Source organism: Ursus americanus, chromosome 7, assembly GCF_024610735.1.
Source record: "Ursus americanus isolate L20-20 chromosome 7, mUrsAme1.1.p, whole genome shotgun sequence".
Classification (NCBI taxonomy): domain Eukaryota; kingdom Metazoa; phylum Chordata; class Mammalia; order Carnivora; family Ursidae; genus Ursus; species Ursus americanus.
Window position 1 is genome coordinate 77968848 of NC_142133.1, and position 25694 is coordinate 77994541.

The following is a 25694-nucleotide window of genomic DNA, read 5'->3' on the forward strand; positions in this document are numbered from 1 at the left end:
TTTGGAGTTCTGTTTGGAAGGAAATATGACAGATCCTGACTTGTCATGTTTTTGTGGCAATGTAATCATTGTTCTGTGTTAGGTGAATTTGATCATTCAATTTCAGTACATTCAAGAAAGGAAAAAGAAAAGGCTTTTATTTTTGCTGTTAATTTTCCATTCCAGATTTTCTTTTGTCCACAAAACATGCAGAAACAAAGTCACATGTTTTTAAAAATGAAAAATATTTTAACATTCCATTAATATGATGACCTGACCTGAGAACTTGGAGCATGTATGTTTTGGCTTTAGCTCTTGGTTCTGTTACCTTTGGCGGGGGCTCTTTAAAAGAAGGATGAGATTGAAAAGGAAAAGTCCAAGTGCTTCTTCCATAGTCTTTTAAAGTTGCTTTGTATGTTGTAGATAAATTGGTTTGACAGATCTGTAGACAGTGTTCCACATTTGGCACATCTTTATGATTATGTTTTTCTAGTCATCTGAAAAAAGTTTTACAATAGTAGGTGCAAATTTGTCTTTCCTTGTGAAATACTTTTTTGGCCAAGTTAAAAATACAGTACCACAGAGGGCTCACCAGTCAGTTTCTAAAAGAAAATTCTTGTTGTAAAACTAACTTTGGTATGTCACAGCAGCTATACCATAGTATTTAAGAGCTAGAGTCAGACTACTTACAGTTGAATTCTAACTCTCTGACTAGCTGTCGGTGCAGACAAGTTACTTAATCACTCTGTGTCTCAGTTTCTTATCTGTTAAATGAAGATAACAATAACACACCGCGTAGGGTTACTGGGAGAATTAAATGTAATTAAATTTGGATCAGTTCTTGGAATATAGTAAGTGCTTAGTAAATGTTAGCAGTTCATTGTCACACATAAAATGGTTCATTTATCCATCCATCAATGAATATTTAATCAGGATCTGTTATATTTCAGGAGCTGTGCTAACCTCTTAAAAATATAGTATCATAGTTTCAATCTTTCTGTAAGTGGTAGTTTTGTGGAGGAGAAAAGAATTTTACTTTAAACAAGTAAAGTCTTTTCAAATTGTGATAAATACTAGGAAAGAAAAGATCTAGATGCTATGAGAAAAATGGAGGGTTGTGCTTAATTCGGGTGTGGGTGTTAGGAAAGGCCTCACTATGAGAAAATGACATTGGAGTTACTATGTAAAGGAGGTAGTCATGTGAAAAAGAGGGAGTGGGGTAGGAGTCAAAAAACAGAGGGAATAGCATGTGAAAATGTCATGAGTCAGGAAAGTGCCAAGTCATTTCATTTATTTGGGCATTGATTTCCTCACCTGAAAAAGGCATTTTCTTACAGACTGAAAAGTTTTATAATTCGAGGAGGCAAAATTTATTTAGCTTATTGTCTTTTTTTCCTATCTACAGAGGTGATGTACACTTATGTCTTTATATCATGAAAAGTCTGTGATGTGGATGATTTTATCTGATACCACTATTGTTTTTGGATTCTACTCTTTTTGGATTGTTTACCACATTTTTATGGAAAATGGTATCATTCAGTATAGGATATTAAGAGCAGGACTTTGGAATAGTCAAAGTCAACTATTTTTGTTTCCATTCTACAGTATATAGATTTCCTGTCATCAAAGCTTCAATTTCCTTATGTTGGAGTAGCACTAATAATAGAACTTAATAAGATTTTTTGTGAAGATTAAATTAGGCTATGCATGTGTGGTATTTACTGGGTTCTGGCACATTGTAGGTATTAAGTAAATATTACGTGTTGTCACTTTTGTCAGTTTCTATGTGTTTATGAATTTAAATGTTTTAATTTTTAAATAAATAATCAGAAGTCTTTCTCTAACTTTTATGTGTATTTATATGTGTCGGTTCACTAGAGCCACCATAACAAGGTATCACCAACTGTGGCTTAACCATCAGAAATTTATTTGCTCATAGTTCTGGAGGCTACAAGTTCAACATCAAGGTGTCCGCAGGTTTGGTTTCTCCTGAGGCCTCTCTCCTTGCCTTGTGGATGGCCACCTTCTGTTGTGTCCTCACATGGTCTTTCCTCTGTGCTTGCATGTGTCTGGTGTGTTACTCTGTGTGTCCTAATTGCCTGTTCTTAGAAGGACACCAGTCACCTAATAGCCTCATGTTAGCTTAATCACCTCTTTGATGTCCCTGTCTCCAAATACTGTCACATTCTGAGGTACTGGACGTTAGGATTTTAAAACATAACAGGAGCAGGGGTGGTGGGGAATGCAGCACACAGTAATAGTGCGTATGTATGTTGGGATGAACTTTCCAGTGAGATTACTTTTTTGAACAGATATGCATGCTTGCTCGTTTATGGTTATTCACTTACCTTGCACATAATCTTCTTTTCTTTGAAAAAGAAAGTTACAAATTCTAGCCTTGCAGATTTCTTCTTAAGGTAGATATTTAGTCTTGGTCTCTGTTAATAGAATATACATTGTTCTTCAATATTCCTTTGGTTAATTGATTAGCAAATGTTTATTTAATGTCTGGTACCATTATAAGCATTGACAGTACATTGTATAGGTAAACTCCTCAGACAAGATACCTGCATTCATGGAGCTTTTATTTTGAACTGGCTGCTATTAAAGTTTCAAAAAGAAATTGTGGATTAGGTTCTAAAAATAGAGTTCTAAGTTAACTTTCTTAAACGTAGTGCATATTTGTTAGAAATTACCTAATTATGATTCATAATGTATACAGATTTCATGGTCAGTAGTGGAAATCTTATTTTGGAGTTTAGGGACCTTATCTTTAGTTGGTTTTGTGATGTTGCCTACTCATTTTTCTTTCTTTTTTTTTTAAAGATTTTATTTATTTATTCGACAGAGATAGAGACAGCCAGGGAGAGAGGGAACACAAGCAGGGGGAGTGGGAGAGGAAGAAGCAGGCTCATAGCAGAGGAGCCTGATGTGGGGCTCGATCCTAGAAGGCCGGGACCACGCCCTGAGCCGAAGGCAGACGCTTAACCGCTGTGCCACCCAGGCGCCCCTGCCTACTCATTTTTCTTAAGAGCATTCATTAAGGGCACCTCAGTGTCTCAGTCAGTTAGGTGTCTGACTCTTGATCTCAGCTCAGGTCTTGATGTCAGGATCATGAGTTCAAGCTCTGCGTTGGGCTTCATGCTGGGCGAGGAGCCTACTTAAAAAAGAAAAAAGAAAAGAAAAATGGCTCATTACATTTATCCTGGTGATTTGTTTTATCTAAAACTACACAAATTAATATATGAATGCATTCTCACTCTCAAAGGTCTAAGTTGCTTAGAATTGGGTACAATAAAATGTGAAAATCTCCGTTTATTATGTCTTCTCTTTATTTAGTTTTCAAACATAAAGGTAACTAGCCTTTTGGTATCCTTTTAGTGCTTTGATACTTGGAAACATTTGGGAACTGTTAACAAAACTAAGGCCAAATTATTTTCAGTGGATTTTTATGTTTTATTGTAATTATTTTCTTTCTAAGAAAGTTAAAATCTTTCCCTATTGAGTTATAAAAATTGCATCAATGCCAGTTATTCTCCCTTAAAAATAAAAATTCTTTTATTTATACAACAAATACGTTCATAGTAGAATAAGAAAGTAAGCCATCATTATACTTTTTAAAATCCCTCATTGTCCCACTACTTCTGTTACCTTGATGTATAGCTTTCTGACTTCCATTTCTTCTAAAGATACATGTAACATATGGGTGTCTTCTATGTATTAAGGGATCATATTATATATGTGGTTTTGTAATTTGTGGGTTTTTTATGTAACATTAAATAATAACACACACTTTTATAGCAGTTACAACATTACAGGCAGGCTTCTAAAGCAACTTCTATATAATAACCAGTCTTCCCAGCACTCCTTTAGATAGATGTTATTACTATCATGCCCATTTGACAGATGCGGAAGTTCAGATAGATAGGATGAACAACCTGCCAAAGTTCACATAACTAGGAAGTGGTTGAACGGAGACTTGAACCTAGATAGAAGATTTCATAGTTGATTTTCTTTGTTGTATAATCGTAATCATTTTTCTGTGCCAGTAAATACAGACTGTATGTTACCTTATTGGCTTCATGGGGTTTCACTCTCCTCTTACTCAGCCTTTTACTAGTATTCACTTCTTCTCCTTTCTTGAAATACCACTCTTTCCTATGTTACTGGCTCTTCTTTCTCAGTTTCCTTAGTGGTTCATTCTCCAGCTGACTTGTACTAAATATCATAGTTCCATGGTTCTTTGATCTGCAGAATGCACTCTACTATTCCTGTGACTTTAAATATAATCTATATGATGTCAAGGCTCAGATTCATACCTGCTGCTCAGAATTTTTAGTTTGTTCTCTGAACTCATATCCATGATGCCTTATTTGACATCTCCATTAAGAATTGTCACATCTACAACATGTGAAATTAGAATGCTTGATTCCCTTTCTAACTTACCCACAAATTTGTAACACATTTTAATAAATGGCTCCAGTATCAACCCTGTTGCTCAAGCCAAAAAATTAGAAATCATTATTGATTTCTTTTTTGTTTATTTCTTAAATTTAATTTCTCAGTAACTCCTGCTCCTAACAGTTCTCTAGTCTATTTTTCTTCTTCTTCTTCTTCTTCTTTTTTTTTTTTTGGTGTTGACTCTCACTGCTGTCATCCAGGATATATCCTTTTCTTCCCAGTCAGGTATTGAACATCTCCTTTGTATTTTACTTTGTTTTCCACTTCTGCTAATAGTGTTTCACCATTGGACTGTTGATTTTGGATTGGCTGGCAGGTGCTGATGGAAAAACTGTCAAGACCATGCTTATTAAATCTGTAATTCATGCTATCCAGGCTCAGGTGGACCCACATTACTGTTTCACTGACTGTTTTCCCCATACTTCATATTCTCGTATTTTTATGTATCAATCCTGTCCCATTTTGGGTGTGGGTATATAGTAGAATCAATTAGGGGCTTTTCTAACATATTTTCTGTTTTCCGTACTTCCCCACCCCTCTATATTTCAATATATAAAGGATGGGAAATAGAGATCTATCAGCCTAATATAGACTGCTGCTGATTTGAACTTTTTAGAATATACTCATTGTATTTCTTGTTTGCAATTCATGAATCCCTTAACTCCTAAATGAAACACAAAGTCTTCATCCTGGCCTTCTTGGCCCTGTTTTAAGATGTCACCAATTTTATCTTTTAACCCTTATTTTCCTTTATGCTGTTCATTCGGGGCAGGCTACTCATTTCAGAGCATATTCTTTGTTTTCTTGTCTGTTTCTTCAACTTGTCTGTTTCTTCAATCATGTTTTGCTTTCTTTCTCTCTGTGTTCATTTTAAAAGAAAACTTTTCCTATTACTGTCCTTCTTACCCTTTATCTGAGTGTGATCTTTCCTCTGCATGTTTTAATTTAATAATTTTATGTAATTTACCATATTATGCCTTGTACTGTAGTTTATATGTATATTTCTTTGAATCCTTTCATATCGTAATTTTTTTGAGAGTAGGAACCATGTCTTTCGAATACTTCTGGCATTCCCATCAAGGGTTTGTATCTGCTTATCTGAAAATAGTTTGCCAAATCTGGGGAGGTTATCTTTAGTTAAGTACACAGTTTAGGAGGAATATCTGTGGCTTCAAGGAGAAAGGGAGAGCCCTCACTATGTAGTGACTTGTCAGTTCCAGCTGTAGACATTGGTAAGTGATGTGTGTGCAGCCAGATCATATCCGTGATTGGATTTTTCTTGTCTTTTTATATCCTGTACAACACTGAACCCGAAACATAGAAAGTTTTTATTGAATTGAATTGATTGTGATTCCTCGTGATCCCTGGGCTCAAACGCTTCCTGGGATCCTGTGTGCTAAAGGGATACAAGCTCTGTGACAGGACTCGAGGCAGATGAGAGATGAAGATCTTGTTCTTTTTTCCCCCCTCCCACTGGCTTGCTTTTAATTTAATTGGTTTAAACTAAGCTTTTAAAGTAGAATCAACCTGAAAGAGAGTGTAGGGGAAATGATTTTCTAATACTTGCATGTCAACTCAACTTTTTAATTCCTTTTTTGGAGTAAAACAGGCTCTTCACTGGCTACAAAGTTATTTCTGAGTTGCAAGAATTATCTCCTTCCCTCCATGCTTTTGTAATTCCTGTATTCCCTCATTCAGTCTTGGCTGCCACAACCAGACGTTTTTAGTGAAAACCTTAGCAGTACACACTAACTGCTTTAGTCTGTCAAACTAGATCTTATAAAAAAAAATCTATTGTAATTTTTGATATTAAAAGCCAATTTGAAAATCTCAAGTGGGGCATTTAGGTTAGAATAATTTTTGAAAGTTTTTTGTCCACAAATGTTCTATGAGATCTAGGTCCATTTTAGGATTTTCCAAGCATGTCTTATCTCTAAATACACGTAGGGATATTTCATCTACTTAAAGAAATTTTTTTAAGAAGTGCATATTTGCTATAGAAAATACAAATAAGCAAATATAAGAACATAGAAATCACCCAGAATTCTGTCATTTGAGATAAAACTACTGTTATCACCTTTTTTTTGTCTGTCACGTACTCAGTCTAGTGACATAGGGGAAACACATGTAAAGATTCATGATAGAATGAACTAAGTTCCATTTGTCTATGGTGTTAGCTAACATTTTCATTGAGTATATTCTATGTGCTAAGTATTTATAGTCATAGTCTTATTTTATCTTTGCAACAGTTCTGTGAGATTCTTATGTAGATGAAGTCCTGAAACTTAGAAGGGTTAAGTAAGTTGACCCCATAGGTCATAAATAGCTAGGATTTTTGCGAAAGTTTGTTGACATCTAAATCCATTCTTTTAAGCAGTACTCTGTACAGTGTGGTAATGAATAGCTCCTATATTTGACTGTTTATCCATCCATATTGAATAGAGGAGGAGGAACAAAGGGGAGTGTACAGAGATGCTGAGGGAGATTATAATAGAATCATTCAGAAAGAGACATCCTCAGAAGGAAGATCAATGGAAACCAGCTTTTCTAAAGTAACAGCGCTTTATTGTAGTACTTGGTAATACTAGTGCTAATGAATTTTAAAAGTATGAGGTAGATGTTTGGCATGAATACAACTATTGCCTCTTTATGTTTGTTGTATAGATCCAGTCAGAGACTACAAGCTTGTGGTTCCTGACTCTTGTGTTATGAGCCAGTTAAGTGTCCTATCCCAATAGTTTAAATGAAATTCAGGCCTCATCAAAGAGAGTATCGAGGCAAAATGTCTCTATTTTTTGAAAATCGTATAGCTCTCATATAAACATAGCTATGATTTTGTTGAATTGGATATTCAGCATTTTGCCAACCACAAGCCAGCCCCTTTATACTCTGCCTAAAGGAACTTATGAAGCAGACACGTATACAACTAATTATGATACTAGATTGTTGTAAGTGCTTTGGGAGCACAGACAGAGAAATAATGTTGCATAAAAAATCAGCAAAAGTAAAGTGAATAAGCATGTTTCTCATGTTCAGAGAATTATACTGTATAACTTTTTGTGTATTTGAATGGTCTTTTTGTCCTAGGTTTGTTTTTATTTGTTCAGTTAATTCAGATATAAAAGATTAAAAATAGGGGCGCCTGGGTAGCTCAGTTGGTTAAGCATCCGACTCTTGATTTCAGCTCAGGTCATGATCTCAGGGTTGTGAGATCAAGCCCCATGTCAGGCTCTGTGCTAGATGTGAAGCCTGCTTAAGATTCTCTCTCTCCCTCCCCCCTCCCCCGTCCCCTTTCCTTGCGCTCTCACTCCCTCTCAAAAAAAAAAAAAAAAAAAAATTAAAAGTAAATAAATATTTAACTATTTTTTTTTTCCTGTTCTTCTCCTTTCTTGAAATACCACTCTTTCCTGTGTTACAGTATCTGATCTGTAAAGTATGGTGGTTCTTATATATCTTCTCTGGGGAGGACTTGAGCATTGCTTTGGTTTACCTTATTTTCATCAATATAAGTACTGATTCTAAATGTGGGTAGTACTTGATGAGAGATAACTAGAGATATCACCTGTTGGATTTTTCTTAAAACTGCACATTAATAACTTGGCCAGTGATCAAATAAAATTTTTTTTTCACAGACATTCATTCATTCATCAAATATTTAGTATCTATTTTAATTGTCAGTGCTGGCATTGTATTTGACACTGAGGATATAATGGAGAATAAAATAGGTATGGGTAATCCCTGCCTTTGTTGAGCTTAATTCTAATGTGGGAGATAGACAAATACAAGGAAACAACATAAAAAAATCACGTTATGGTATTTCCTAGGGAAAAAACAAATGGAATTCTGAGGTAGAGAACAATGAGTTCCTACTTTGGATAGAGTGATCACTCCTTTGAGAAGTTTATATTTCTGCTGAATGAAGGAGCTAGTCTCTCTGGGGAAGAGGTGAAGTCAGGGATTTTGGTGGATTTTCTGTTACCTTCCCAGTACCTGTAAAGATCTTGAGAAAAGGTATATTAGAGGAAGTGAAAGAAGGTGGTAAGTGTGGTTGAAGTATGAACAAGGGAAAGAAAATGACAAGATTGGGAAGGTGCTTGTAGACTAGCTCATTTAGATCTCTGTAGATTTTTGTCAGGAGCTCAATCGCCTCTTCTTTCATCCAACCCTCAGTAGGATGACCGTATAATTTGTTGTACAGGGACATACTTCTGAATGAAAAAGAGCAGTAACTGAATGGGAGACTGTGCTGACCAATGTAATCTGGCCCCGTTCTGGGGAAAGCATCCTAATTGTGGCTGTACATACGTAGAAATGACATAGATAAGTGGTTACTAGCATGGATTTTGGATGCAGACTACTGTACCTTCATTTTTAAATTTTTTAAAAAAGATTTTATTTATTTGAGAGAGAGAGAGAGCGAGACAGCAAGTGCACGGGGGGGGGGGAGGGAGAGAGGGAGGGAGAATCTCAAACAGACTCCATGCTGAACACAGAGCCTGACACAGGGCTCGATCTCAAAACCCCGAGATCATGGCCTGAACTGAAACCAAGAGTCTGACACAACCAACTGTGCCACCCAGGGGCCCAGGCTACTGTACCTTTAAGTCTTGATTTTTACTCACTGTATAACCCTCAGCAAGTGAATTTCTCTCTGCCTCAGATTTCTCATTTGTAACATGGGGAAGTAACACCTCATTAGGATTGTTATGGAGATTAAATAATACATTTATGAAAACACACTATGCCTGGTATGTAGTAAGCACCCACTCAGTAAATTCATTCTTTTAGCAAATATTTATTCAGAGGTTATTATCTGCCAGGCATTTTACTAGGGACTGTGGGTTGAGCAGTGAACAAAACACAAAAATCCTTGCCTTCATTGGGCTTAATTTCTAGTGCAAGAGATAATAAATAAAAGTAAAAAATAAGGTGTAGGATGGCAATAAGTGCAATGGAGCAAAAGCAAGGAAGAAAGAATGGAATAGGGAATGTGTGGGCAGCAGAGGGTGGCTGTAAATTGAAACATTGAAGTAGCTGGATCAGAGTAGGCCTCACTTAGAAGGTAACATCAGAGCAGGGATCTGAAGGAAGTGAGGGATTGGGTCCTGCTATAAGGGCTGATTCCAGGCAGAGAGAATAACACATGCAGTGAAATGAGAAACTTGGGGTTTTAAAACGGGAGTGACAGGAAATGTTTTTGAAGGATCACCAGACGGTGGGTGAGAGTGGACAGCAGGGAAGAAGCCAGTTTAGGTTATTGTAGGTAATGGAAATAAAAGATTTAGGCCAGGGTGTAATCAGTGGAGGTAGTTAGAGATGGTTGGATTCTGAAACTATTTGAAAGTAGGACTGAAATGATTTGCTGGTGAGTTTGATGAGCTGTGTGAGAGAAAAAGAGGAGCCAAAGATTTTTAGCCATAGCAACTGACTGGAAGGAAGAAGATGCCGTTTACTAAAATGGAGAAGACTATAGGAGGAATAAATTCAGGGGTGAAGATTTGGAGTTCAGTTTTGGACATCCTGTTAGATATCCAAGTATAAATACTAGCACTCACTATTTATTATTAATTATTCAGTAAACATTAACAATTATAATTGTTAGGTATTTATTGGCTCTGTGGTAGAGTTTGCTATGGTATATTTAGGATTAAAATGATGGCCAAAAAAAGATACTGTTTTTGCCTTTGTGGCAGTTACAATCTAATAAGGAAGATAAGAATTGATCAAATAGGGACGCCTGGGTGGCTCAGTTGGTTAAGTGTCTGCCTTTGGCTCAGGTGGTGATCCCAGGGTCCTGGGATTGAGTCCCGCGCTGGGCTCCTTGCTCAGCGGGGAGCCTTGCTTCTCCCTCTGCCTGCTGCTCCCCTGGGTGAGCTCTCTCTTTCTCTCTCTCTGTGACAAATAAAATCTTTAAGAAAAAAAAGAATTGATCAAATAATCGTATTTTTGGTAGTTTTTTTCTTAACATAAAAAAAAAAAAACCTTTTAAGTAGAATACTTTGAAAGAAAGATGACTTAACAAAATCACAAATATCCCTGGGGCGCCTGGGTGGCTCAGTTGTTAAGCATCTGCCTTCGGCTCAGGGCGTGATCCCGGCGTTCTGGGATGGAGCCCCACGTCAGGCTCCTCTGCTGGGAGCCTGCCTCTTCCTGTCCCACTCCCCCTGCTTGTGTTCCCTCTCTCGCTGGCTGTCTCTCTCTCTGTCAAATAAATAAATAAAATCTTAAAAAAAAAAAAAAACTCACCTTTAAAAAAAACAATCACAAATATCCCTTGATATCTAAATTTATTAGTTTCTGTTCAGATAGCAGATACATGTACATACCTTGAAAGTTTCTTATTTAACAATATCTTGTTCTTAAAATTGGTTAGCTTAATTAACATGAAGGAATGAAGCTTTATGAATTCAGGGAACCTAGCGCTTAAAAGTATTGTGTATTTCATGAAATATTTAGGCTGTTGGGAATTTTCTTTTTTTCCATTAAAAATGTTATGCTTTTACTTTTTATTAGCTAGAGATCACTTTGTTTTATAACTGAAGTCTCTAATAATAGAATTATAGTATGATCTGTTCACATTTCTCTCACAAAATTATTTTTGTGTTTTAAAAAATCTATAGGTTCGTCATAAGGCATCACAGAAGGTTTATGCTATGAAGCTTCTTAGTAAGTTTGAAATGATAAAAAGATCTGATTCTGCTTTTTTCTGGGAAGAGAGAGATATTATGGCCTTTGCCAACAGTCCCTGGGTGGTTCAGGTAAGCATACAGACTTTTATAAGTTTATTTCCCTTTTTTGTAAGTGCTTACTATTCATAGGATTTAAAACCTGTATCTCACTCACATAGTAACAGTGCAGTCATTTTTAATAAGATCAGATTCAATATGCTTGTTTAATGTTCCTAAATAGTATGTCATGTAAACATGTAATACTTAAAATTGGTGTATGAAAGCAAGTATTATTTTCAACTTTTAAAAAATTCCTTTATGAACAATTAGATTGGTTACCAGTATGCCATTATTCCCTGCCTACACTCTCGTGATTTACATAATAGAAACAATAATCAGCCTGTCTCAAAAAAACCAAAACTTCCTACAATAAAAATTTTGAAAATTCTCCTGTAGTCCTTTTAATATTACCTATAATATAAAACAGTATTGTGCTTCCTAACTGAGCCTCTTACTTGACTGTAAAGTAAGGAATTCATGCTTGTATTTTCCCTCTTTTTCAATTATATCCCTCGTTAACTTTGCTTCTCTGAAAATGTTTTTATACTAATATCTAATTCTGCAAACATTTTTGAACAAGTATCATGAGTAAGATTAGGTATGTACCAATGCATGTTCAGAATGCTTACTTAAATGATTTGGGAGTTTGATACCTTGCTTGTGGAAGGCAATTTGCAGGTAAAAAATTTGCCGCATGGATGACTATGTAATTTAAAAGCTCATTATTACTGCTTTTTTAATGACGTTGAGCCCATTGCTCTTTTTCTCTACTCAATTTTTTTTATTGTAGCTAGTGAATAGAAATTCTGATATGTGTAGCTAAAACTAAAATTTTTGTAGCAAATTATATATCATGATAACTTAAGGAATGATGGTAATAAATTATCCGACTATTAGCTTTAATAGTTTAAAAAAAAAGCTTTAATAGCTTTAATAATTCATAGCAACAGAATCATTGCCATTTCCAGTTTATCATTTCATACACTGGTGTCATTGATCTTTAATTCTGCTAAGTGGACCTTTTTAAAGTGTTCATTGAGGTAAAGAGTTAATGGATCTGCGGAAACCAACAGTGAAACATGGTAAATTGAAAAGTAACATTATAATTCTGGGTTTCATTTGTTTTTATCTCTGGTAAAGGACATTCCATGCACCATTATATTTGTATGTTTGAAATGTATAACTTTGTGGGGACACTTGTCAAAATGACTGACTTAATTCTATTTATTGATTTAATTCAATGATTTTCAATATATTTATACAGTTTCACTATATTTAGTATATTTATAGAGTTTCAGTATATTTATAGAACATTTTTGTGCCTCAAAAAAGAAACCCCGAACCAACTGGCAGTTTTTCTCCATTCCCTCCTGACTCCAACTCCTGGCAACCACTAATCTGCTTTCTATGTCTGTGGATTTGCCTGTTCGGGATATTTCACGAAAATCGAATCATAAAATATGTGGTCTTTTGTGATATCTTCTTTCATTTAGCATAATGTTTTCACTGTTCATTCATGCTATAGCCTGTATCAGCTCTTCATTTCTTTTTATGGCAAATAATCATCTGTTGTATCGTTATCCCACGTTTTATCTGTTCATCAGTTAATGGACACATAGGTTGTTTCTATTTTTTGGCTAATGTGAATGATGCTGCTATGACTTCTTTCATATGGATTTTTGGTACATATGCTTACACATTTCTGTTAGGTATCTACCTTGGAGTATAATTAATGGGTCATAGGATATGCCTCTAATCAGTTTCAGTAGATTATTTCTAACAGTTTGCCAAATCTTAGTGCTCATTTTTTCATGACTGTTGAATATTTAATTGTACGAAGGCCCCTATATTTTGTTACTGTACTCTCGTTGAAGATAGCTCTTTTTATTTCTCTTATATAAATTATGATACAACATAAATCTTTGACCTATCTGTATTTCTTACAGATATATTCTTAGTGTGATTTGAATTCGATAGATGAATATTGGCACATTTTAAAAAACTTATTCCTTTGCTGATAGAGAAGACTTTTTAAAAAAATCCATCTATTATATTTCGCTTGCTGTGTTCTTTGCCTGTTTTCTAATGTCCATACTTTTATGGTGAACACTTCCTTACTTTTCTGTATAGTTTCTTATACCCAAGTAGGTGTGCAGCCTTTAATACTTCAGTTTGCTTTTAGCTTTTTTAAAATTTAAGTTTAGGTATCTCTTTTAAGTCTCTCAATCTAGTTTCCTTCCTATTTTCTTTTTCTTTTGTCTCCTCAATTTATTTGTTGAAGAAACCTGGCTCTTGCTGATTTCATCCTTGTGTAGTTTAACATGTTCCTGTCTCGTTTGTATTTTTTGAGTTGCTAATTGGGTATAGTGGATCAGAGTCAGGTGTGATTTTTGGGACGGTGGCAGAACAACTTCAAGGGTAGTGTTTTGTTCTATTGGAGGCTAACGTCTGGTTATTTCTCTGTTATTTTACCAGCTATTTGTGCTTAATGCCTAGGTCTGTTAATTTAAGAATTTCAAAATGGTGATATTCTAATTCAGTCATTCCTCCCCTTGCCCACTCCCCAGGCATACCTTTTCTGTTATAGTGACTGGAATAGTTCTATAAAGAAAATATTCCCCCATTTACTGTTTGGTTACCCGTAGTATAATTCACAGAGGAGGGACAGGATAAATACTTTATTCTTTCTTTATATTTGCCAGTTTTCAAAGTAAGGGATTAGTTTCCTTTTATGCTCTAAAGGTGAACAATTTTGGGGAAGTTACCAGTTTGAACTCATGGACTTAAAACCTATTTGAGGTGTTTTAGTCCTTTGAGTGTCTTATTGATGCTCAAATTGTGACACCTTTGAAAAGTAACTTCCTGTTCAGGTTTATTCCCGAGTCCTTTGGACATGGATGTAGCAGCCTTTGATAGCTTGCTATCTGATATAATGGGATGTTCCAGACCAATCTTTTACATTTTCTGTCCTTGACATAGAACTAATTGTGCTTATAGGTCCATCTTTTTTATGCATGTGAGTATTTCCTTAGAATAGATTCCTAGCATTGGATTTGCTAGGTCGTATGGTGTGCACATTTGACATTTTGATCGATAGTGCCAAATTGTTTTGTAAAAAAACGTTTTTATAAGTTTCTATTACTCTAATTATTTAGTATTTTTATTTCACTACGTTTTTAGCCAATACTGGTTATTGTAGTTATTTAAAATTAGTTGCATCCTCAAGAAACAAAAAGATGTTATTGTGCTAAGTTGCATTTCCTTGGTTAATTATGAGGTTCAGCATATTTCATATGCTTATTAGTAATTTGTATTCCTTCATTGCTTATCCTGTTTTTCTATGTGTTGTTTTGCTTTTTTAAATTTGATTTATTAGAATGCTGATAGACCCTGTATATTAATATACGTATGTTGGAAATATATTCTTTGTTACATATGTTGGAAATGTATTCTCTTGGACTCCTGTCTGTTGCTTATTGAGTTTTTTAAAAGTAGAGGTAGTCAAATCTATGTATTCTATGTTTTGATTCTTGCTGGGGAATACTTTCTGCGGCCCAATATTAGGAAGATATCCTTTTATACTTTAACTTTTTTATATTTTAATTTTGAGAGGGGCAGGAGTCTATTTCTGAGTTAGCAGGAATATATTTTTTTTATATGAAGTAAGATTTGTTTTTCCCAAATGGGCAGCCACTTTTCCCAATGCCATTTGTAGAAAGCCTGTCTTTTTCCCATGAAGTAAATGAAATGTCCTTTGTATCATAGACTAAATTACCATGTACACGTGAATTTCTTTTGACTCTTTTCTATTACTTTGAGTTGTTATTTCTTCCTGCACTAAAATCACATTGTTTTAATTTCTGTAGTTTTTCATGTATTTGGTAGGGCAAGTCTTCTCATTGTTCTCCATTTATATTTTTGTGGCAGTTCTTAACATTTTTTCTGTTAAGTTAGAATTAGCCTTTCATTCTGTTAAAAAATACAGTTAAAATTTTTTCTTGCATTGCTTTAATTGGTAGATTTTTTGGGTTGTTTTATTTTGGAATACTAAATCCTCCCATAACAGTATTGTATATCTCTCTGTGTAGAGCTTGATTTTCAGTAAAGCCATGTTACTTTTTCCCATTGAATATGTTCAGAAGAAACTTATGCATAAGAAAACTAGTTTTTAAATATGTAGATATTACAAAATGCAAGAAAACAGCATTGGTTCAGTCTTTTAGTACAGTGTTGAGTTAGTAGAAGGTTTTTATCCTTATCTTTTCTATTATGTTAAACTTCATTAGGTAGTCCTCTGATATTTAATGATTAAATCTGATGTTTACTGAAGCTTTCTGATTAAGACAGTAAAGACCTGTCCATCTGTGTTTAGTTTACCAAGTATTTTTTAATCAGGAATGATGTTGAAGTTTTTGAGGTGTGTTCTTCAGCTGCTTTTAAGATGGTTTTCCTGTTTAATCTGTTATTATAGTACACTAAAAAAAAAAAAAATTCAGGGTAATGTAAAATAAAAAGTAAATGCTATTTGCTATAATTTTATATTCTCTATAGAGTACTGAATTTGATTTACTAATATTTTAAATAATTTTCCATTTGCGTAAGTGACATTTGATCTTTGATTTAATTCAGTTTTTTTAAAATATTGGCTTTTTTGGTTGGTTTTCATATCCTAGTGAGACTACCCTAATAAACGTAGTTGGGAAGCATACCACTTTTTTCTGAGCTTTGGTGCAGTTTATGTAAAATAGAAACTATTCATTCCATGAGGTTGAATTGAACTTGCATATCTTTCAAGAAAAATTTTTCAATATATTTAATGATAAATTTTTACCATTAATATTTATTATAATAAATTCTAAACATCTCAAAGTAGAAGGAAGGTATATTGAATCCCCATGTACTGTTCAGTCAGCTTCAACAATTACCAGCCATGGCCAGTCTTATTTCAGTCACACCAGAAGTTGGCAAACTTTTTTTTGTAAAGGGGCAGAAGTACCTACTTTAGGTTTTGTGGCCCAAGAGGTAGATAGAATGTTAATAACTTATAGGATGAGAAAACAAATTTCTGCCAACTTTTTATCGGTGAAATTCAAAATGTGATAATCAGTACAATTTTTAAAAATGTAAGTCTGTTAAGGAGAAGAATGAACTTATTTTCTGGGGCAATAACATTTTGTTTAACTGGAGTTCACAGTCAAGTGTTTCCTATCAAAATTGTAGATGTTCCATTAATGTTAATGTGTGATAAGATTTTTTATATATTCATCTTACCTTTTCACATAGGGTAGGTACTGCCAGATACTATTATTCACTGGCATATGACTTATTTTTTTATTAATAGACTTTATTTTTTTTAAAGTTTTACATTTATAGAAAAATTGAACAGTTGGTGGAGAGTTCCTGTATCCTACCCCCTAACCCCTGACAGTTTCCTATATTAACGTCCTACTTTAGTAAGGTACATTTGTTACCATGAATGAACAATATTGATACATTATACTAACTAAAGTCCATAATTTATTCAGTTTTTCTTGGTTTTTACCTAATGCTCTTTTTCGGTTCTAGGATCCCATCCAGGATATTATGTTACATTTAGTTATCGTATCTTAGGCTCCTATTGGCTGTGGCAGTTTCTCAGACTTTTCCTTGTTTTTGATGACTTTACAGCTTTAAGGATTACTTGTCAGTTATATTGTAGGATGTGTATAGTCTTCTATTAGAATCTGTCTGATGTTTTTCTCATTATTTAGACTAGGGTTACGAGTTTTTATAGAAAGACTGTAGAGGGAAAGTGCCATTTTCATCACGTATCAAGGGTATATACCAATACTTTATTTATAACTGTTGATGGTGACCTTGAGCATATGATTCTGATTGAGCATTTTTATCACTTGGAAGACATATATAGAATTCTGTTAAATTCTTGTCTGGATATTTACCTTTTAGCAAAGTCATTACATTGCAGGTTAGTCACTTCCAACTGAAGGTTAGGTAGAAACTTCTCAGTTGCAGAGTTTGTGTGTTTATTTATTTTAAAGATGTTATTTGAGAGTAAGAGAGCACAAGTGGGGGGGGGGGAGCAGTAGAGGGAGAAAGAGAAGCAGGTTCTCTGCTGAGCAGGGAGCCCGATGTGGGGCTCGATCTCAGGACCCTGGGATCATGACCTGAGCTGAAGGCAGACACTTAACCGACTGAGCCACCCAGGTGCCCCTCAATTGCAGAGTTTAAGTGGATTTTGAAACATGGATATTTGCTTTGCACTTACATTTAGGTCAAAAAAATGCTTTTGGAACTGTGGGACTGTCATTTGAGTTCAGAAAATATATCCATGGCCAATTTGTGTAGGAGTGGAGATCTCACTTCTTGTTTTAATTTTAGTACCATGGGAAGCATAAAAAGTAGCTTGATGTTAGTTGTCATTAAAAGCTTAGGTTTTGTGGGGCACCTGGGTGGCTCAGTTGGTTAAGTGTCTGACTCTAGATTTTGACTGGGATCATGATCTCAGGATGGTGGGATCGAGCCCTGCCTCTGGCTCCAGGCTCAGTAGGGAGTCAGCTTGGGGTTCTCTCTCCCTCTCCCTCTCTCTCTGCCCCTCCCCCTATGCATGCTCTCTCTTGTGTGTGCACTGTCTCTAAAATAAATAAATAAAATCTTAAAAAAAAGTTTAACTTTTGCATGTAAGTGCTATTTTACCTTGTCATTTTAGGTTGTATTAATTAAGAAACATTACTAAGTGTGCAGCTAAAGCTCATTTAGAAAGCTGTTCAGTGTTCCATAATAGTAGTTGAGGGTGGTCTTGATCAGACAAATTTCAGTCTCAGCTCTAAGCTCAAATAATTGCAATAAAACTTTACCAGTGCTAAGCCATTGAACCGCTGTACGATAGAGTGAGGATATTCAGCATCTATTTCTGACAAAAATTCACAGAACGGGTGATGATGGTTAAGTCCACAAGAGCAAACAACAACCATTATTAATACTACTCATTTATTATACGAGGGATTAAAATATATTTTCCACTTAGTACTTATTGATCAGTATTACGGAGAATAAATACAGATTTCAAATATCATGCATTTTCACGAGCTTTGTAAATTTGTCCAGTGAAGCCTTTTTCTGCTCACATTTATTTTACCACCATCTTTTGTTAACACACCTTACCGGATTCTGCTTCAGGTTTTACTGAATTAGTGTTTTCTCAACCTCTTTGAAAATATTTTTGCCTGTAGTTCATCTATCGCAGACTGTTTATAGAGGCTTATTTTTTACTCACATCAGACTTGGCACTTTACTCCTCCAATAACCAGTAATGACTGCATAATATCAGTAACATCTGTTGACTCATCAAGAGCCGAGGAAAACCACTCGAAATCATTTGCCTTGTTTTTAAACTGACTACTGATATTGCCACCAGTGTCCTCAACTCTTTGAGCAGCTGTCGTTGAAAGACTGAGAGTCTTGCGTTGATTTTCTCTAGATGCATTTCTTTGGCTGATGCATTCAAACACAACTTAATTAATTCACCATTGGTGAATGGCTTTTCTTGCTTGCCTAATAAATAAGCCATCTGGAAACGTTCTTTGGTTTCAGTCTTACATACGTTTAGCAAATTTTAACATTTTTCCATCGTTAATTTTAAGCTTTTAATTTTGAAAACATTGCAAGAATTCTTGAAATACTTTTTGTTCTCCTACCCAGTCTTTTCTCCCTTTTTTCCTTCTGAGAGATAGCTGCTGTCCTAAAACTCGTGTATGTTTTTTCTATACTTAATGCCTCCATTCCTCCTTCCCAATTAGATCTTCTATCAGCCTTTTATTTTCTCACGTGATTTTTGACTAATTCAGGTTTTTAGTTCTCTCTTCAGTCGGTTTATATTTTCTGCGACTGTCTTTCACTTTTCTATTGAAAGGAGTATATGTAAATTTTTTAGTCAACATTTTTTTGTTGTGGTTTTGTTTAAAAAATAACACCTTTTTTTGCTTTTCTTTTTAATTATTTTCTGCTTTTAAAAAAATTCCCTAGGTCATGCTTTCTTTGGGTTTATATTGTTCTTTTCTAGTTTCTTTGTCTGCCTAATTTTTATTGTTAGTCTTTATTTTCCAACGCAGATATCTGTTTGAATATTGGATAGTGAAAGGATAAGGAGATATACCGACAAATACATTTGAAGTTATAAATTCCCTTTTGAGTGCTGCTTTAATTTTATCATGCTTTTTTTAAAAAAATGATTTTATTTGTGACATACACAGAGAAATACATAAAACAGGCGGCAGAAAGATTTATCACAAAGCAAACACCCGTGTATTCACTACCCAGGTCAAAAAATAAACATTGCCAGACTCCAGAAGTTCTCTTGTGCTCTTTCCTAATCACTACCTCCATGTATTCCTCCCAAAATAACCACTTTTCTGACTTTATTAGTAATCATTTCCTTGCTTTTCTTTCTAGTGTACCACCTGAACAAGCACTCAGGAACTATAGTTTTCCTGTTCATTGAACTTTATATAAGTGATATCACTGAATATCTCTTCTTTTGTATCTAGCTTTTTTGTTCAACATTATGTTGGCATGAGTTATCTACATTGCTAGTTTATTAGTTTCATTGCTGTGTTTTATTCCATTGTATGCATATACCACAATTTGTTGGTATATTTCAAAATTTTTATTTGTTACAAGTAGTGTAATGGTTTTTATTCTGTTGGGTTTATTCCCAGGAGTGGCATTTTGGGGTACCTATAATCAGTCTCAGTAGGTGGTGACAGCTTGTTTTTTAGTGTGGTTATAGAAGTTTAGTTTATAAGTTCCCTTTGTCCTTGCCAGCACTTGATGTTACCAGTTTTAAAATTTTTGGTCATTTTTGTGCATGCAAAGTGGTGTCTCACAGTGGTTTAAATTCATCTTTCTCTAATGAGATTTCTTACCTTTTCATCTTTGAATATCTTCTTTTGTGAAATGCCTACTTAATTCTTCTTCATTTTCCCATTAGGTTGTCTGTTGATTTAAAAGATTTGATTTGTAGGAATTCTTTTTATATATTTTGAGTATGAGTTCTTTGTTTTGTTCTATGTTTTCCCTATTTGTTTGTGGAAAACTTTTCTGTTTGCATTGCTTGCTTCTGGGGGGTGGGTTGGGACATGTTGAGTGGAATGTACAAATAACTTTTCTTTTAAATTTGTGGTTCCCGTGCCTCTGGGGAGTCAGTAGCAACCTCGCTTGGTGTGATTTCTCTGGTCCCAGTGCCACTGCTCTAGTCTGGATACCACTTGCTGCTCATGAGCAAGATGATAGGGAATAAATAGGAAAGAGGAGAAGGCCCTGTTCTAAGTGTGGCTACCCGCAACTCACTCTCTTTCAGTGGTGTGGTACTTACTCCCTCTTCTTATATCTGTTGAATGTGGTATCTTTTAGGTTTTTCTCAACTGTTTTTACCTCCTCAGCTTTCTTCTTTGTGAAATATATGCAGTAGCTTGTTTTGTTTTCAGAAAGCTGTTTTTTTAAATTTATGAATTCTTCTGTCATTCTTTCATCTTTTGTGTCCCTCATTCTGTTTCTCTTATAAAATATCTCTATTTAAATAGATTCTTGTATTCTCTAAGAGGGGAAAATGATTCATTTATGTATATTTTTCAGCATGAAGAAGTTAACTATATAAAAAGTTTTGTCCGATGCCTTTTTTTCCATTAGGGTTGTCTAAATCTAAAAGATTTCATAAAATTCAACTCTTTTGGTTGTAAAATAATTTGTCTTTTTCAGTAGTAATAATTGTTTTGGGTTTTGTTCCATTTAAGCTTTTGTTTTGTTTTTTTCTCAAAAAAATTTTTTTCCTTTCTCGTTTTGTTTTACAGCTCTTTTGTGCTTTTCAAGATGATAAGTATCTGTACATGGTAATGGAGTACATGCCTGGTGGAGATCTTGTAAACCTTATGAGTAACTATGATGTACCTGAAAAATGGGCCAAATTTTATACTGCTGAAGTTGTTCTTGCTCTGGATGCCATACACTCCATGGGCTTAATTCACAGAGATGTAAAGCCTGACAACATGCTCTTGGATAAGCATGGACATCTAAAGTTGGCAGATTTTGGCACATGTATGAAGATGGATGAAGTAAGTAAGCAAATAAAAAAAATGCTAATTTTTTAAAAACAAAAATCAAAGAAGCTTTAAATCTTGACTTTATAGTTTTAAACAAAGATAAATTTAGTTTTGCTGTGTAGTGACTTAAAAAAATAAAACTTTTTTTTTTTTTAACTGATCATCTAGCTACAGAGTGCTTTATTTCTTAGTACTAGATTTGGTAAATACAAGAGAAATAAAAATACAGATAAGTTAGGTCTCTCCCCGTAGAATGGTGACAAGCAATTGCTATTAATTAAAACTAGTTTATATGCAAAAAATGATGCAGGTGAAGTGTAGGACACAGAATATAAACTAAGGTACATGGGTATTATTTCCATCACCATTATTATTTCTGTATTTTTCCTTTAAAAAAAAAGCTAAGGTAAGAAGTTTATATTACTGTCTCCTACCAACCCTGTCTGTATCAACCATATCGAATAAATTTAGGGCCATCATCTATTGTGTACTTTACCTGTTGAACAATTCACATTATAACTAATAGATTCGGTAGTTTTAACCTCATAGCTAATTATGATGTCAATTTATTTTTGTTGCAAAATTTATATCTCTTCTCTTTTTCTCTGTAAGTATACTATATATATAATTCCTGGCAATAGTTCCTAATGGGGTGGAATCATGTTTTGTTTTGTTTTTTTTCTCTGTTGGATCTAGGGGGTGACTTACATATATCAGACTCTTTAAATGTTAGTGTATGTTGACAGCAAACTAGATATTATCTTTTGTATGGTTTTTATAACCTTCTAGTATGCTTATATAGCTAATCATATTTCTTAACAGAAATAGCAAGATGTTTATTTTTAATTAAGCTGATTTTCTTTTCTTTTTACCTCTTATTCATGCCACCTGTGTGACATTCACTTTTATTGATCATACTACCTTCATCAGCATTCCATATTCTTCCAAGCTCTGCTCAGATTTTACCTCATTTACAAAGTTCTTCCTGATAATTCTCATCCGACTGATCACTCTCCTAATGTTCTTACTTATTTAGAATTTGTGCTGCATGTATCTAGGTTTGTAAGCCCTGTCTACTCAACTAAAACTTAACATTCCTTTCTTCCTTGGTCTTCGTGGATTATGTATGTCATTGTGTCCATGTTTTGCATACATCAATGTTTGGTAGATGGCACATTTGTCCCCAAAGCTCCCTCTTGTGGTATTTATCATACTACAGTGTGAAATGGTTAATAGTAAAAATTATCTTTAAGGAAATTAAAGTATAAGATAATTTTCTAATAGAATGCTAAACTTTTTTATGTCAGTTGTACATAATGAGTTCATGGGTGTATTCTGATTTCAATTAAACAAAAACTTTGGGGAGGGTGTAGAGAAATAAGTCACACCACGTGTTTTTAGGGTAGGTAATGATGGTTAAGGAAAAAAGGGTATAGAATATGGGGAACAGGACAGAATATGGTTTTTATAGAATATTTTTACAAGCATGTAAGGGAATACTAAATTTAGCGATTTAAATCTCTTACATTGTGTCTTTATAAGGCAAAATAAAATGTGGCTTTTATAATTTTATTTACTATTTTTTAATTGAGGTACATATAGCTGAGGTAATTAATACTCCTTGGTTCATCGCTTATTGTCATTAGGAGTCAACAGAAGAGGCTTCATCTAGTTTTTATTTAATGATGATCTCCCCCTTGCCATTTCAGTCTTATTCTCTCTGTCCCTAACAAACAGCCACTATCATGTGTTTACTATAAGCTCTTGCAGACTATTCATATAGCGTACATGTGTATAAATAGTGTAATGGTATGGATGTCCTTTTTTTTTCTTTTTTCACTCAATCTTGTTTGATATCTATTCTGATATATGTAAATTAGCTCGTTCCTTCTTAGTATTCCATAGTATCTATCTATTTTACTTATTCCCCCTTGTATTGGATTCCTAGGCCACATCAGCTCCCTGCTACCCACAGTACTATGTTCAACCTAACATTGATGTTGAACATCTTCAGACATGTCCCATGTGTATTCGGACAAGGGTTTCCTCTAAATATACACTTCGAAGAAGTGGGACTACTGACTCAGAGGGTACATAAATAAAGTATTAGCTGACCTCCAGAATGGCTGTAAAGGTTATAACCTCTTGCTAGTAGTGCATTAGAGATCGTGTCTCTCTGTGTTCTTACTCACCTTCCTATTACTCACTCTCTAAATCTACCAATTCCATTGGTGTAAGGTAGTAGGTTTTAAAAATTGTATTTATTTTATAACAAACGATGTCAGACTTTTCTTCCTATAATTGTCAGTCATTTATCTCATGAGTTACTTATGTATCTTTTAACCTTTTAAAAATCAACTTCTTGATATTCAGGAATTCCTTATATAATCTCAGTAGTGATTCCACAGATAGTGCTCATATCATCTTCCAGTCAGCTACACATTTGTGTCTGTTTGAACAGGGATTCTTGATTTTGATGTAGTGAAATATGTATTTTTTAAATACCGAAGTTTAAAAATGTTGTTTGTTTTACCCCAGAACTCCATTCCTCAAGTAATACTAATGATGAGAACAACTATATATGTTGAAGAACAAAGGAGTTTATTATTAAAAGCTATAGTATATGGAATTTATAATTTTTCTATGTTAGCTGTTGATGTGAATAAGTGCTGTTGCAGGTTTCAGGTTCATCACTGTATTGGCCTCTGTTTGATTATCGTTATGGTCTCAAAGCCGTTAGAAGTGTTCCTAGTTTCATTCTCATTCATCTGCACGTCTATAGAAGGGATTGGCAAACTGGAGTGCAGGGCTAGATCTGGCCTTTGGCTTGGTTTTGTACAGCTCCTGTACTAAAAATGATTTGTCCATTTTTAAAAGATGGTTAAAAAAAAGATATGAGGTAGAGATCCTATGTGCCCACAAATCCTAAAATATTTACTAAATATTACTAAAATATTTACTGGCCTTTTACAGAAAACTGCCAACCCTTTATCTACAATATAGACAGATTCTCAAATTATTTTTTAGCTCTTCTGGCCATGGATAAATGCAAAAATAAAATACAACTAAAAATTATAACCTACAAAGACTAAAATAATTGGTTACTATTGCACTTAAGAGTACTGGCATATGTCAGTAAGTTCTCTCATTAGTAAATGAAAGTTTCCTGGATACTGTTACTCTTTTTCTCTCTGGAAAAAATATGTAGATGGGAGTGAATGTCACAGTGTAGTGTATTTACATCCAGATGTGTCTCAGTGACGCCCAAGAAGTACTGCTATTTAAATGGCTTGCTCAGCTGGGTAAATGGAGTGCCCTCTTTGCTCATCATTATGCATTTCATAGCCACCTTTACCACCTTTTAAGGCACATTTTATGTTAGTGTTTTAAGTTACCTGAAAGTAAAATAAGATTATATCCCTTAATATTCTAGTGTGTACTCTTTGATTAAATTGAGGCTATTCTTTAAAAGCTAGTTGGTAAATTGTTAACGTTCTTAACCCCTCTACATGTGACATCAGTTTTTAAAATGGAGGTGTTTCTACTCGTGTTTCTGAAAAAAACCCTATTTTCTGCAAAATTATACATAGAAAAGAAGAGGTTTATGGGAGCATTAGGGACAGACATTCAAAAGCTATGCAGCTTTATAACCAGAGCCCTAATAAAAGTAACATTTGGTACCCCCAGGAGATAACTAGAGTAACAGGCAGCTTTTTTTGTCTTGGGCACTGCACAGTGCAAATGGACATGGGCTTCTAAACCAGTTGGGCTCTTTTTAGAGCAACGAAGAAGCAGGACTTTGCACTAGCTGAGAATTTTATAAGGTGGGGGATATGCCTGTTTGAGAAAGGAACCCCTGCTTCAAGTACTCATTTTTAATCATTAAAATGGACCGAGTAGGCTCCTGCCTGTGTAGCAGTCAAGCTGAGGCTCTTAATGCTTTTCTAATAATTAAGAATTCCATTTACAATTTTTTTCCACTTTTACAGGAAGCATTTAGAATACTTCCTTTGGCCAACCTCAGGATTTATGACTGACCAGTTTTGTGTTTTCATAAATCTCTCCACTTACAATATTTTGTCCATTATAAGACACCAAATATATTTTAGCAAATAAACATTGAATCTTATCCATTTAAAGTACTCGTGAGGAAGCTTTTGAAAATGCATACCTGTTTGTGTTGCTCTCCTGTTTAAAGCCCTTCTGTAGATTCCTGTCATCTACTGAGTAAAGTTCGAACTCCTTAACTTGTCATATGAAGCTTCTTATGATGATATGATCCCTTCCACGTTTTACCCTCATTCTCTATCATTTGGCCTTTTGTGCCTTGTAGTTCATGAGTCTTAAATTACATGTAGTTGTTTTTATGCTATGAAATCAATGATTTCATGATTTTTGGCCTTCATATGTGATGTTGAATACAGTTTACCTG

General features: G+C 34.5%; 1 protein-coding gene across 1 annotated transcript in view; it reads left to right on the top strand.

The window, feature by feature from the left end:
• ROCK2 (Rho associated coiled-coil containing protein kinase 2) overlaps window positions 1-25694 on the top strand; it is a 133839-nt gene that overhangs the window by 58846 nt on the left and 49299 nt on the right. Inside the window, exons 4-5 of the mRNA XM_045776013.2 lie at window positions 11061-11198; window positions 21014-21274. Of these exons, the coding sequence (XP_045631969.2) occupies window positions 11061-11198; window positions 21014-21274 (399 nt within the window). The remainder of the gene's footprint in view (window positions 1-11060; window positions 11199-21013; window positions 21275-25694) is intronic.